This window comes from Octodon degus, unplaced genomic scaffold (assembly GCF_000260255.1).
Source record: "Octodon degus isolate 3935 unplaced genomic scaffold, OctDeg1.0 scaffold00010, whole genome shotgun sequence".
NCBI lineage: Eukaryota > Metazoa > Chordata > Mammalia > Rodentia > Octodontidae > Octodon > Octodon degus.
Genome location: NW_004524586.1, coordinates 2,323,866 through 2,339,366, shown reverse-complemented (window position 1 = coordinate 2,339,366; position 15,501 = coordinate 2,323,866). Strand labels below are relative to the sequence as shown.

General features: G+C 36.4%; 1 protein-coding gene and 1 pseudogene across 2 annotated transcripts in view; one reads left to right on the top strand and one right to left on the bottom strand.

Moving 5' to 3' along the window:
• The window catches only part of LOC101565950 (cytochrome P450 2C5-like), a 45,264-nt gene extending 30,219 nt beyond the window's left edge, over positions 1–15,045 (top strand). Inside the window, exons 8-9 of the mRNA XM_004625493.2 lie at positions 13,179–13,320; positions 14,632–15,045. Of these exons, the coding sequence (XP_004625550.1) occupies positions 13,179–13,320; positions 14,632–14,813 (324 nt within the window). The 3' untranslated portion in view covers positions 14,814–15,045. The remainder of the gene's footprint in view (positions 1–13,178; positions 13,321–14,631) is intronic.
• On the bottom strand, positions 11,575–11,883 carry LOC101565551 (annotated as a pseudogene). The gene has a single exon (XR_001116994.2). The product of XR_001116994.2 is annotated as a ubiquitin-fold modifier 1 pseudogene (transcript).
• Positions 15,046–15,501: the final 456 nt, after the last annotated feature.

The following is a 15,501-nucleotide window of genomic DNA, read 5'->3' as shown; positions in this document are numbered from 1 at the left end:
TTGCCTCTTTTGCCAGCACCAAGTCAGCCTCATCTGAATCTTTCCATTTCATGAGAAACATCAATTCTCCACTACTATCTGTGGCGCCAATTATTCGTTCAGGATCAAGACCTCTAGGTTTGTCAGCAGCATCTCTTTTTTTCTTTGACTTGCTGTCATCAGATTCACTGTCAGATAAAGGTTTTCTTTTTGTACCATCTTTTGCTTTACTAGATTTTTACGAATTAAGAAATGCTTTAATTAACTCTGCAAAATCAAAATTTTCTTCAGGTTCCCATCTGTTGTCAATGTCTGCAAATCCCTTCCACTTCAGAAAATGCTCCACCTTCCTATTCACTACATGTCAGTCCAGTACTTTTACTACCACAGATTCTTCAAGTTCTGCTTCTTCAACTTTTTTACTTTTTCATTTTTTTTCAGAACTGGAGATTGAACTAAGGCCCTTGCACTTTCTAGGCAAGGACTTAATCTACTGAGCCATCTCCCTGGCCCCTCCATGTAGTTTCTTTCCCATTTTTTACACTGTAGTTTTATTGGAGGCCATTTTTTACTGTAGACTTTAAAAGGTTTTTTTTCTTTTTTTAACTTTTTCTTTTTAAATAATTTTATTGATAAAGAAGTAGCAATGAGATAGTTTCAAAACAGGTTATTAGTACAGTTACAATAATTAATGCATTGCATATTGTTGCCTTTGTAGTAGTTATTCATAGTATAAGATGCAGACATGATATCTAGTCTAAAAAATATTAGTTCAAAACTTTTTCTAATTGAACTAAGAGAAAGTAGCTGTATATCTATGCTATTTTGTATATACAGATATATATCATATATATTTACTAATATTTATAATATATACATATACTACAAAATAGTCCTTCATTTATATCTTCTTTTGCTTACTTTTGTCAGAGATGTGCATTCCATTGTCATTCATATATTGTAGGTGCATGAATTCAGCAAAGTAATCCAATATAGTCCAGTAGTCTATACTAGTAGTGCATTATCTGCATGACTGGCAGTATCAGAAGTTGTTAACTTAAGCATTTTACAGCTTAGCATATTAATATGGCTTTACTTTTTATACTTCATTTTTATACTTTTCTGCTGGATGGTTAAGACCAAGATAAAGCAAGACCTATGTAACAAAAAATGTAACTTTTGTATCTGACAAAATCAGTGAAATCCCCTCAGAACTTACCCTTAAACCTTGCACTGCAATTTGTAAATCTTTTGTCAGTGTCAGCCATGTGGATGAGTCACAGGCCATTGCTTGACCAATTTGCTTTCTGTGAAAGCCTGAGAGAATGTTTTCTCTCCATGTGACTCTCCTTAGGCACACTATATCATTGATCACTTTCTTCTGTGGCCCCATAATCTCCTTAATCAGAAAATTTGGAACACTATTGAGATACAGGAGATTACAGTACAGGTTTCCTTATGTCCTGAGTCCTCACTGAACTTGAAGGGCTAGGGCTAAAATGTTGGCTATCCTTGTAGCTCTTCTTTTTCTCTAATTTTTTATCTGCAAACCAAAGTTGTTAACTGTCCAAAAGAGAGGCTTGATGATATTATTATCCCAGAACATAGGCTGGTTTTGCTTAACATCAGTATCTGTCTCAATATCAAACGCCTTAGACATAACATGGATCAGGTATTTTCCATTAATCATTGATATGCTAAACTTTAAATCCATTCAGAACGTTAAAAAATAAAAAACAGAAATAAACAATTACAAATTTTTACACAAAAATTTAGAAATCTAACCATATGCAACATTGTAACAGGACAGTCCTATGACTTTTTTTTCTTGTCTCTTGTTTTCATTTATTACCTTTTTTTAAAGCAAACATTGATTGAGACAGAGTATAACCGTAATTGGTATGACAAAAAGCTATTTTTCACTGCCTCACATGCTGGGTTGTGGGTCCGCAGTCTCGGCGTGTGAGCCTGCAACTCCACTCACAGTGGAGTGTAGAGAACCAAGGCATAGCATGGGCCCATGAAATTTTTTAGTTGTTCTTTGTAATGGAAGTGTTTCACTTCTCCATTAAACTTGAAAGAGAGTTTTGCAGGGTATATCAGTCTGGGTTGGAATTTGTTTTCTTGTAAGAATTTAAATACTTCACTGCATGCTCCTCTGAACTTAATGGTTTGTGATGAGAAATCTGATGTTAGTCTTTTTTTTAAATATTTTTATTGAGAAACAAATAGCAATGAGACAGTTTCACAACTGATTACTAGCACAGTTTCAATAATTAATACATTGCATATTGTTGTCTTAGTGGTTATTCATTGTACAAGATGAAGACCTGATATCCTGTCTCAAACTTTATTAGAACAAACCTCTCTTTCCATTGAATTAAGAAAATGGAGCTGTATATCTATCCTAACTATTTTGAGTATACAGATACAAAATGGTAGTTCATTTGTATCCCCCTTTTTGTTATTTGTGTCAGAGAAGGGCATTCTGTTGTCATTTAAATAATGTAGGTGCATGAATTCAGCAAAATATTTCAATATAGTCCAATAGTCCATAATAGTAGTGGGTTTTCCATAAAGCTGTCAATGTCCAAAGTTGTTGACTTGAACCTTTTACAGCTCTGATATTATTCTGACCACTCTTCCTTTAAATGTGATCTGTTTCTTTCCTCTAGCAGCTTTTAGCATGTTGTTCTTGTGCTGCATTTCAGGGATCTTGATTATTATATGTCCGCGTGTAGATTTATTTTAGCTAACAGTATTTGAAGTTCTTATACCTCAGTTAACTGAATGTCAGATTATTTCACCACATTTGGGAAGTTCTCTTCTATTACTTCTGTGCACATTCTTTTTATGTCTTTTGTGTTGGCTCCTTCTTTTTCATTGATGCCTATTAGCCTTATGGTGTTCATCTTTGGATTGTCTTTCAGCTGTTGAATTATTATTTCCTAAATCATTGTTATCCTTAGAATATTTTTCCTATTTGATTTGAAACTGTCTCATTGCTATCTGTTTATCAATAAAGCTTTGGAAAAAAAAAACCAGAATATTTTTCCTTTCCCAGTTGCTAGCTGCAATGATATCTTCAAGGTCTAAAAGTCACTTTTCATTTTGATTCAAATGTTTTTTGCCAACTTTAATGGAATTTTTCAATTTCCCTTGTATCTCTTTGAATCTGCTTCATGCATTGACTTTCTTTTCTATATTACTCATTTAAAGTTTCCATCATTGTTCTATTCTCCTTTATTTCTTTTCTCAATGTCTTTCTTAGAATCACTTTGACACTGACAAAGGATCTACAATCTGAGGTACAGGATCTCAGGATAAATCCTGAGGGGATTTCACTGACCTTATCAGATCCAAAAGCTACAACTCTTGTTGCATAGGTCTTGCTTTATCTTGGTCTTAACCATCCAGCAGAAAAGTATAAAAACGAAGTATAAGAAGTAAAGCCATGCTGTTATGTTGAGCTGTAGGGGACTCAGGTCAACAATTTCTGACACTGCCAGTCAAGTGGAAGACCCAATACTATTATGGACTACTGGACTCTTTTAGAATATTTTGTTGAGTTAACACACATATAATATTCAAATGACAGATAAAAAGGGGATACAGATGAATGTCCATTTTGCATCTGTATATTCAAAATAGTTAGAATAGATATATAGTTACATTCTTTTAATGAATAGAGGGATTTGTTGTAATAGTGTTTGTAAATAGGATATCATGTCTGCATCTTGTACAGCAAATAACCACTAGGAAGACAGTATGCAATGTGTTAATTTTTGAAACTGTCCTACCAATTTGATTTGAAACTGCCTCATTACTATTTGTCTCTCAATAAAATTATGGAAAAAAATAAAAGTAAAAGATAAAAAAAGAGAAATATCTCAACTTCAAATCCCACCAGCCATAAAATTAAAAGTACTGTTGGGGCCTTGGGATATAGCTCTGTAGTACAGCACACTTTGATTCAAAGCTCTATACAAAAAAACAAAAGAAATGAATTTCACAGTTGGTATGCCTTATGAATTAGATATCAAAAAACTAGTTCTATAATTTTGCTCATAAAAATGATTTTTACTTTCAGCAAATGAAGTTGTCATTTTATATTTATTCAAAAGGAAAGCACAACATCATCATGATGAAACAAAACAGATGCAATGAAAAATGTAGAATATTTTAGAGACTGGTCAAGTGTCAACGTTATTTACCTAGTTATTTTTGTGGCCAGCTCCAGCTGCCCAGGGGCAGGGCTGGCAGGGCATGCGGGGCTGGAGGTTCAGCCGTGGTCCCTGAGCTTAGCCTAGGCTTGCCTGAGCAGGCACTCTAGATTGCTGAGCTACTTCGCTGCCCCCAATTAACTTTAAATATGTCAAATTTCTGGATTTGGTGATTTTATCATTCAAAATCTGTAAATTTTTTAACATTTATGATTGCTTATTGTAGATATTTGTAGACTTTCTTGATTTCATATCTGAATTTATTTATCTTTCCTGAAATTGTAAAAGCTTCAGGATACGTGAAGGTCATTATTCCACTTCATTTTCATATTCGTATTTTGCCAGATTCACAGTTAAAATTACACTGTGTTGCTAGGTGTGCTGGTGCATGCCCGTAGTTTCAACACTCTGGAGACTGAAGCAGGAGCATTGCTGCAAACTACATACACAGGAATAGCCTGCCTCAAAGGACTTACCCCAAATATTATTTTATGAATTAGCCACCACAAACACTAAAAATATGAAATAAAATCTGAGGTGTAAATGCATTAACAATCAGATATCAGTTGAGTTCCACACTGTCCATTCATAAAATTAACATAACTATGAAGAATACCTTTGATGAAAATGTGTTTTCTCTTCCATTTTATGTTTCATTAGATTCCCTTTTTAGAAGTAAAACTACTGAATCAAAGCTTAGACTCTTTCTCTCCCAAGGAATAGATTTCTAAATATACCTCTCCAGTAGCACATTCTCATCAGCATAATTGATTATCATTAAAAAATTTGAGAATCATATAAAGCAAAATACATCTTATTTAAATTCATTTCTTCTTAATAAGCAGCTTCAAGAACTTTGACCACTACTGACAACTGTTCATTTCTTTTGGAAACTCTTATTATGGTATTGATGTTTTGCTTGCTTAACTCTTTCAACAATGTATCTAAGTGTTTTTGCACTAAACACCAATTCAAACAGGAGTTCTGTACAATATTATCTGGTACCTGGGAGATGTAAATTGCAATTGTTTCTACCACTCCAATAATCTGAAACCAGTGCCAAGAATGAGAGACAGGTCAGGGAGATGGGTCAGTGGAATAAGTGCTTCCCTGGCAAGCACAAGGGCCTGAATTCAATCTTGGTTCCACAAAAAAGAGAGAGAGAGATTGAAGAAGGGAGGGTGAAGGGAGGGAGGGAGGGAGGGAGAGAGAGAAAGACAGAGAGAGAGAGAGAGAGAGAGAGAGAGAGAGAGAGAGAGAGAGAGAGATCTAAAGGGTCATTTACAGTCACTTCGTTTTACACATAAAACCCACAAATGAAAAAAGTCATTAAAAATAAGCAGGAAGATGAGCTAATCGTGTTGCTAGTAAGGGTAGAAAAACAAATAGTTAATCAAAACCTGTATTTAGTAACATATGGAATTTCATTAGTAACTTTTACCTTATGTAAATAAACTTTGTCTGACTGAAAATAAAATATCACTAAAAATAAAAAAAAATCACTTATTAATTCTTTCATTGTAACTATCATTTCTTTTACTTAGGAGACTGTTTCTGGTTTGATTTCCTCTATTGCCTTCTGCTGCTGCTTCTTTACATCAGTTGTTAAGATTTCAGAGATTTTATATGTGTGACCTCTACTTTCTTGTATGCTAATGTCTCCTGGATTTCTCTGGATGGGCTGTGGGACCAACATTGCATTTTTTTCATTCCTTTTGTCATTTTTTAATTTATTTTCAAATAATTTTATTGAGAAACAAATAGCAATGAGACAGATTCCAAATTGATTAGTAGGACAATTTCAATAGTTAATACATTGCATATTGTTGTCTTGTTGATTATTGTTTGAACAAGATGCAGATATGATATCCTGTCCACAAACACTATTAGAACAAATCTCTCTATTCACTGATTAAGAGAATGCAGCTGTATATCTATCCTAACTATTTTCAATATACAGAAACAAGGGGCCAGGGAGATGGCTCAGTGGAATAAGCACTTCCCTGGCAAGTGCAAGGGCCTGAGTTCAATCCTTGGTTCCACCAAAAAAAAAAAAAAATAATACAGAAACAAAATGGTCATTCATTTGTATTCCCTTTCCTTGTATCATGTTGTCAGAGAAGGGTATTCCATTGTCATTTAAATATTGTAGGTGCGTGAATTCAGAAAACATTCCAATATAGTCCAGTAGTCCATAATAGTTGTGGGTTATCTATAGGACTGGCAATGTCAGAAGTTGTTGACTTGAGCCTTTCACAGCTTAGCATATTAATATGGCTTTACTCTTTCTACCTCGTTTTTATAATTTTCTGCTGGATGGTTAACACCAAGATAAAACAAGACCTATACAATAAGAAATGTAAAAAAAAAAAAAAGAAAAAAAGAAATGTAACTTATGTATCTGACAAGGTCAGTCACATCCCCTCAGGATTTACCATAAAACTCTGTATCACAGTTTGCACATCCTTTGTCAGTGTCAGTCATGTGGATGAGTCATGGCCATTGTTTGACCAATTTGCTCTCTGTGAAAGCCTGAGAGAATATTTTTTCTCTCCATATGACTCTCTGTAGGCACATTATACATCATTGACCACTTTCCTCTGTGCCCCATAATCTCCTTGATCAGAAATTGAGTTACATGATGTTAAAGTATAGATTCTCCTATGTCCTGAGTCTTCACTGACCTTGAAAGGCTAGGGCCAAAATGTTGGCTGTCCTTGTAGCCCTTCTTTTTCTCTAATTTTTGGTCTGCAAACTTAGGTTGTTAACCCTCCAGAATAGAAGCTAATTATTATTACCATACAACATAGCTAGTTGAGCTTAACCTCACTTTGTGTCTGAATATTAAACATCTTAGGCATAACATGAAACAGGTATTTTTATCAAGTATTGATATGTTAAACTCTAAATCCTTACAGGATATGACTTTTGTCAATTTATTTTTCAGAGAGTACTCTTTATTTTCATTGCTGTGATACTATTTTGTAAAATTTTGGTAGTAGGCAGCTATTTCACTGCCATTAGAGCCTCTCTCTGAAGAATCTGATATTTAGGTATCTCTTCTGTGTCAGAGATTGTTTTGTGTGTGTCTCAAGATTTTGTCTTCACTAATGATTGAAAGTGGTTTCCGTTTTGCACTGTCCTCCATCCTCTGGTACAGGGCATTGGTGACATTATGACCTAAGCAATATTATTAATCAAGGGAGTACACGCAGTTAAGGCAGATATGGTGTCCTAGTTACAGTAGCACAATTAGCAACACTAATAACAGCAAATAAAATTTGAAAATTTAAATTCAAATTTAAAATTTGAATTTTGGTAACTAATGGATTTGTATTTTAGAGTATATGAGCAATCACTATAGCTGTATAACAAAGCAGGTTGTAAATTGAAAGGAGTTCCACTGAGTTCCATCTGGGCTCCTCCCCTTCATGTTTCTGGAGTTTTCCAGGCAGACTAGTTCACCTATGTTCCCACCTGCCACAGTGATCCTCCCCTTAGGTCTGGGTCACGGTATGCTTCAGCTCACAGGCCCAAGCCCAGATCTAAGCTCTCCTCCTGAGTGCATGCCTTTTGAAATCAGTGTGCTGGGTGTGGCCACAAGCCTTTGTTCCCCCTTGTTACTAAACTTGACTGACCAGGCCTGGCCTCCATCATATTATCTTTTTGAACTGATGAAGGTATCCAGAACACCTTTGGACAGAACTCATTATAAGTATAGTGCAATGTGGATGATATTTTCTATCAGATTGAGAAAGTTTGACCCTTTCTATTAGTTTCATATGAATTTTAGTCATGAAAATGTGCCCATATTTGTCAAATCTCCCTTGAATCCACTGGTAAAGGTACAAATTGACATTTTCTTCACTAAATATGCATTTCATAAGATATAGTTATATATATATGATCTGTTACATAGTGTTCATGACTCCTCTGTATTAATATGGAGTTTTAGTAGTTTTCTGCCTCAGAATTGTCTTGAAAGATTTTTTGTATCAAAATGATACTAGCTGCATTAAATTGAGAAAATTGTTCTAATGTGGGTCTATTTACATTTACATTTTTCTGCACTTGCTTATTGGTATTTTTGAGATGCTGAATATTTATAGTTAAGTACAATATATTTTAAATGAAAAATGTAAAATATCAGACCAGACAATGGTTATTATATTCCAGAAAGGACTTCCCTCAACGTGGAAATCAGGATGAAGTTATAATTCTGGCTGTGCTTCAGAACTATGCGGGAACTAAATGCAGTGAGACATTTGATATGGGCATTGATTTACCTTCTTAGGCTTCTGCCATCTCTGTAGCTCTGAGAATAGTTTTGTCTTAACACTTTTCCAATGCTCAATGGGTTTTGCAACTTACAGTGAAATAGTTGAACTATTGAAAGGAAACAGCCTCCAACTCATATCAATGTACCTTGCAAAAGCACCGTTCAAAATCAATGGACAAATAAGATACTTTCATGACAAATACTCTAGATGCTATAATACAATCTACTGATTCCTCTTGAGGCCACGACATAGAATTGTTAAAGTAAAAATAATAAAATGAAAAGTTGTACTTATATTGTAAAAAATAACAAGACAGGTAAGGTTTCAATTACAAATATCACCCCATAGAGATGATGGAAATGATGTTACCAAATGATACCGACCTGATGGTAGTGAAGACAACTTTCTAGAATAATCATTGCAGCCGTTTTCTTTTGTAATACAGCACCCACTCAGCAGAGAAATACAATGGTTACCCTGTCCCACTAGACTTTTTTTTTTTTTTTTTTTTTTTTTTTTTTTGCAGAACCAGGGATTGAAGTCAGGCCCTTAGGCTTGCCAGGCAAATGCTTATTCTACTGAGCCATCTCCCTGGCCCTCCACTAGACTCGATACATAATGGTTCCCTGAAATAATTTTCCCTTCAGTTTGTTGACCTTACCAAAGCATCTGGGCCAACAAGAATGTAAAATGTCCCTCAAAGAAAGAAGTAGAGCTAGAAAACATGTCAATGTCAAGCCACAGCTATATGTAGAAGATGGGCAAGGAAATGATCCAGAGAATCTCCAAAAGATTTTTGAATCTAGCAGTTAATGGGAAAGATTCTCACCCTGACTAACAATATATACTAACACCTGTGAACTAAGCAACTGCACTGAACTTGGTAATCTGTAATAGTAGGTTCATGCTTGGAGTGCCTGTCATTCTGGTCTTCTGAATAAGGGCTGCTAGTCATGACATGCCAGTTGCTGCTGTGCTGTCTCTCAGGTAGATGTTTGTTCAAAAAGAAGGAGGTGGTGAGTGAAGGCAAGAGGCAGGACAAGGAATATTGTGGGACTGTCCTGCTTCAAGGTTGTATATGGTTAGATTTTTGGACTTATGTGTAAACATGAGAATTATATAATTCTTTATGCCTATTTTTTAAAATATATTCTAATTTTTAAATGTTTTTTCACCATATTCTGTGGGGACTTAAAGTTCAACATATCAATACTTGATGAAAAATACCTGTTCCATGTTATGTCTAAGATGTTTGATATTCAGACAGATAGTGAAGTTAAGTTTAACAGCCTAAGTTGTATGGTAATAACAATAAGCTTGTCTTTTGGATGGTTGACAACCTAAGTGTGCAGACCAAAATTAGAGAAAAAGGAGGGTCACAAAGAAAGCCAACATTTTGGCCCTAGCCTTCCAAGATTAATTAAGACTCAGGACATATGAGAACTTGTACTGTAACATCATGTAACTCGGTAGTGTCCCAAATTTTCTGATCAAGGAGATTATGGGGCCAAAGAGGAAAGTGATCGATGATGTAGAGTGTGCCTAAGGAGAGTCACGTTGAGAGAAAACATTCTCTCAGGCTTTCACAGAGAGCATATTGGCCAAGCAATGGCCGTGACTCATCCACATGGCTACGCTGACAAAGGTTCTACAATCCGAGGTACAGGATCTCAGGATAAATCCTGAGGGGATTTCACTGACCTTATCAGATCCAAAAGTTAAACTCCTTGTTGCATAGGTCCTGCTTTACTTTGGTCTTAACCATCCAGCAGAAAAGTATAAAAACAAAATATAAGAAGTAAAACCATGGTGTTAGGTTGAGCTGTATGGGACTCAGGTCAACAATTTCTGACATTGCCAGTCAAGCAGAAGACCCAATACTATTATGGGCTTCTGGACTCTTTTAGGATATTTTGCTGAGTTTACACACCTATAATATTTAAATGATGGAACTTAATAAAAAAAGAGGATACAGATGAATGTCCATTTTGTATCTGTGTATTCAAAATGGTTAGGATACATATGTAGTTACATTCTCTTAATGAATAGAGGGATTTGTTCTAATGGTGCTTGTATTTGTAAATAGGATTTCATGTCTACATCTTGTACAGCAATTAACCACTAGAAAGAATGTATGCAATATGTTAATTATTGAAGCTGTCCTACCAATTTGGTTTGAAACTATCTCATTGCTATTTGTTTCTCAATAAAATTATGGAAAAAATAAATAAATAAACAGATCATCATTATAAAAAAAAAAAAAAACCTGCCTGGTAAAGTCTTATATTACATTTAGTAAATATGGGTTGAATGTCAAAGGATAAATAAAAATGCATAAGTTAGCCATTTAAAAAAATTAAAAAATAAAATGTCCCTCAAGGTGGGTTATGTGTGATTATTTTCTAAAGATGTGATTTTAGTTGTGATATTGACAAGAAAACTACATGGGACTGAATATGTAATATTGAAGCACATTGGTGGTGTGGAGACACCAAAATCACTTACTACTAATATTGGTTATGCTAATTTCCCCCTGTATAAGAGGACACAATCATTGCATAATTTTTCTTTTTCTTTTTTCTTTAAATTTCTGGTCCTTTGATATTTAATTAAAACTTATATGACTCATTAAGCTTGAAAACTTAAGCTGCACATGACAAAAACAGTTAAATAGTCATTGGTAGGTCTATTATACTTATCACAAAATGTATATTTAAGAATCTATATATGAGTCTATAACATTCTATTAAGCAAACTGCCATCTATGATCCACAATCAATCTTTGTGCATTTTTAACTCAGAGACAATTACATAACATTTAGGAAATTTTAATTTTCCAAATGTACTCACACAAAATCATCAGAACTATTTTTCAGGTAAAAAAATAGTTGCATGATCCACGTGCCACCAATGAACTCCCTACTGGTGAAGCGGCAGTCACCACAGCATGACTTTCCATGGCAGTGGCACTGTTCATGCATAGGCTCTTCGTCTTGGCATGAAGAACGCAAAAACAAGAAGGGACAAGAGCCACCACTCATTGTTTCCTTGACTCTTGGGTGTCTTCATTATGTGCTAAAAGCCTTTTTTCACTAAAATAGCAATTTTTATTCTGAAAGGTAATCATATGTTCCCAGTAGATATTAGCAACTTCCAACACGATCTCTAGGGATAATTCGCAGTTCTGAACCATGCTTCAGAAAAACATTTCCAGCAGTCTGTGTAGGATTTATTCCTATTCCATCATTGGTAATAATTGCACTTGTTGCTGCAGGCACTTTAAATTCTTCCGCAGCAAACTTTAAGACTGCTATGAAAGGTGTACTTTCAGGAACACTCAGTCCTTTGTACGGCAGCCGCGGGTCCAACGTCAGCGTGATCTTGAAGGACACCTTCGACATGGTGGCCTGCTGGATGGGCTGGACCCGGCGCGCCTGCATAATTTTTCTCACATGTAATTCGTAAAAAAAAAAAAAAAACTATGGTAGAATATTTTAAGATTATGTGAAATCCTTCATCTTAAATTGGTTATCTACCTTCTGGAATTAATCTGTGATCCTGAAAATGAGTTTTTATATATCCTGATGGCAGAGTAGCACTCAATTGTGTGTAAATACCATATTTTTTTCATCCATTAATCTGTTCATGTCCATACAGCCTGGTTCCAAGATGTAGCTATCTTGAGTTGTACTGATCTAAACCTGGGTATGGTATACCTATGTCTCTGTAATATGATGCCATCAACTCTTTTAGGAAAACACATAGAAGAGGAATAGATAGGCTAAATGCAATGTCTACATTTAATTCTTTGAGAAATTTGCATACTTATTTCCATATAGTTTTACTAGTTTATATTCCCACCAACAATACTGATAATTTCTTTAATTCTGCAGTAAAATCCACATTCGTGATTCTTAGATTTCTTGATGATGGACAAGAAATATCTTCTTATCTTCACTAATATCTCTTCTTTTTCTCATAAGAAGATATATTAGTGGTATTTTAATTTGTATTTCTCTAATGGAAGTGTCTAATAATTTTACTTGCACATTTATAAATTATGTAGTTTATTTAGGCTGTTGTAATATATTAGTTCTTTATATATTCCAAGTATTAGTATCCTGTCAGAAGAATACCTGGCAAAATTTCTTTCCCATTCTGTAAGTTGCTTCTTTACTCCATTAATTACAGATGCATATTTTTTGGTACCTGAAATTGTTCTGAGGACCTTGTGCTTGCCAGGCAGGCACTGTACCACTGAGCTATATCCTCAGCCCTAAAGATGCATAATTATAGAATGAACAGGTACTCTACACATTACACATTAGAATAAAGCTTCCATTGTTAATGATAATCCACATGAAATATATTAACATTAAAGAGATGAATCAGGGAAGCATCTGTGATAGACACGAGTGCCTATCAAACTGGGAGATAAGAAAGAAAAGAAGGGTCAGCATTTACGACACCAAGTACCCACCTGCTCAGGTCATCAACTGCTCCTGGAGGACATTTTAGTAAAGTCAGTAACTCCAAGGCATCCCTGTTTGTCACATCACCTGGTTGGAAATAACTCTGGCTTTCTTGGGACATGGATAGCTTCTTACACAACAAAAGACGCAGCTACGTCATTTTCTTTGTATTTTACAGCTATGCTACCCCTGTATAATGGAGTCTGTCTGTGTCTTGTTTCCAGGGCACAACCATATTAGTATCCCTGACATCTGTGCTCCATGATGACAAAGAATTTCCCAGACCTGAGACTTTCGACCCTGGCCACTTTCTAGATGACAGTGGCAAGTTTAAGAAAAGCAACTACTTCATGCCTTTCTCTACAGGTAAGCGCAGTGCATTTCCCTGTGAATATCAAGAGACATGCACTGTGGGAGATCATCAGGAGGGGCACCTCCTGCTTGCTCACACCTCTGTGCACGACTGAGGGCCTCACTTCCAACACCTAAGCACGTGTGTGCTCGTGATATATGGGTGGGGCCTTAATTTTTCTTTTTATAACTCCCTTCCACATCATACAAGCTTGAGTAAGTTGTTTGTATTTTCCTTTATTTGCATATGTGGATACCATCATCTCTTCCAAGAAAGCAAAGCTCTATTAAACTTTCTTCACCCAACAGGACAAAAGTGATCTAATCACAATGTGATTATTTTCTCTGTGATATTATTGTTCACCCAGAGAACAAGCAATGGATACTTTGTTTACCTAAGGAACCGGGTAGCACCAGAAGCCTCACTCTCTCTGTGTTTGCTGTAATATTAGAGCTGTGGGAGAATTAAGCACAGATTGGTGGGTAGAGTGCCTATGGGAGAGAAGAGCTGCAAGCTTCATATCTCAATGTGAGACATAAGCACAAGCAAGCAATAAGCTGGTAGTATAAATTATTATCTAAGCTGAAAAGAAAGGGTTAAAAAACCCTTAAAAATCATATATTATAAAGTGGAAACTTCACGGCAAGGGGTAGTTTAGTGAAAAGTACATTTGTTTGGTGCTATAAAAACAGTCTGTGTTGAGGAGGTCAATGCAAGTGGTACAAAGGAACAGAGTGTAAAACCCTGCTGGATTATTGAAAACAGAGTACACAGGAAAAGTGTAACTTTTTTTAAAAAATGTAATTGGTACACAGTCTCAGTACGGAGCTTTCACTCATAGTGAGCCACCTGTTTCTGCCTCCAGAGCACTGATACTACAGATGTGCACCACTGCTGTTGCTCTTAGCAGTCTGCTCCACGCATCCAGGGGTGGGACCAGGGTGGTGCCAGGGATCAAACCCTGAGCCTAAGCAGGCACTTAGTCTGCTGAGCTATCTCACTGGCACTACGAGAAGCGTAACTTTTTCAAGGAAAACTAGGGTGTTAAATTGAGATGTCATGATAATTTATAATGGAGGAATATTTAGTAATATGTGGGCATAAAGCTAGTACTCAATACCTATTTTTGAATTATGTACACTATTTAAGTTCATATGTTGTATGGGTCGCTGACCTGTCCTGTATTGCATATCTAGTTGTCCATCTAGTCATCCATCCATCCATCCATCCACCCATCTAGCCATCTATCCATTTATCCTTCTGTCCTTGCTTCTTAGAGCAACACTTACACATGAGGACTAACTATAATATTTTTTTATTTTTAGGCAAACGTATTTGTGCGGGAGAAGCTCTGGCCCGCATGGAGCTGTTTTTGTTCCTGACCAGCATTTTACAAAACTTTAATCTGAAATCAGTGGTTGATCCAAAGAAGCTGGACACCACTCCAATTGCCAATGGGCTTGTCTCTGTCTTGCCCTCATACCAGGTCTCCTTCATTCCTGTCTGAAGAAGGGCAGGCCGCCTCGTGGTTCTGTGACTTCATCAGGCATCTGCTCCTCTGGAGCATAGGCTACTCTTTCCCCTGTTTTGCATGGCTTCACTGATAATTCCTATTCTGTCTTCCCATTGAATCAGGATGAAAGAAACACAAAAGTCCATTGTGAAAACTTGTCCACATTAAACTGCATGCTACTGTCTATATTCTTCAATGGAAATAAAAATAAATTTGTATCCCAAAAGGCCTACCTCAAAACTATAAAGTCACAAAAGGGAAGATGTTAGAACAGCTTTCTGGAGTCCTAGCCAGGCCCAGTGAGTGTGTGGGAGAGCTTCTAGCTACCCTGTGCCAGCGGGACCTACTGGTCCCAGTCCAGGCAAAACGTGGATGAGACCCTCTTCCACCCCCTTGGGACAACCACCCACCACTCCGCAGCACCTCCCCCACCTTGCCTGACAAGTAGGAATTCGTGCCAAGTTCCAGGAACCCCCAGACCTAGTCCTAGCCCAGGCCCGGTGAGTGTGTGGGAGAGCTTCCAGGTACAATGCGCTGGCAGGACCTTGGTCCCAGCACAGGCACAGCGTGGGTTACACCCTCTTTCACCCTCTTGGGACACCCCCACCACTCCATAGTACCCACCAACAACCTGTCCACAGAGTATGAATAGCTGTCCTTGCTGGGAACCCCCAGATCCAGT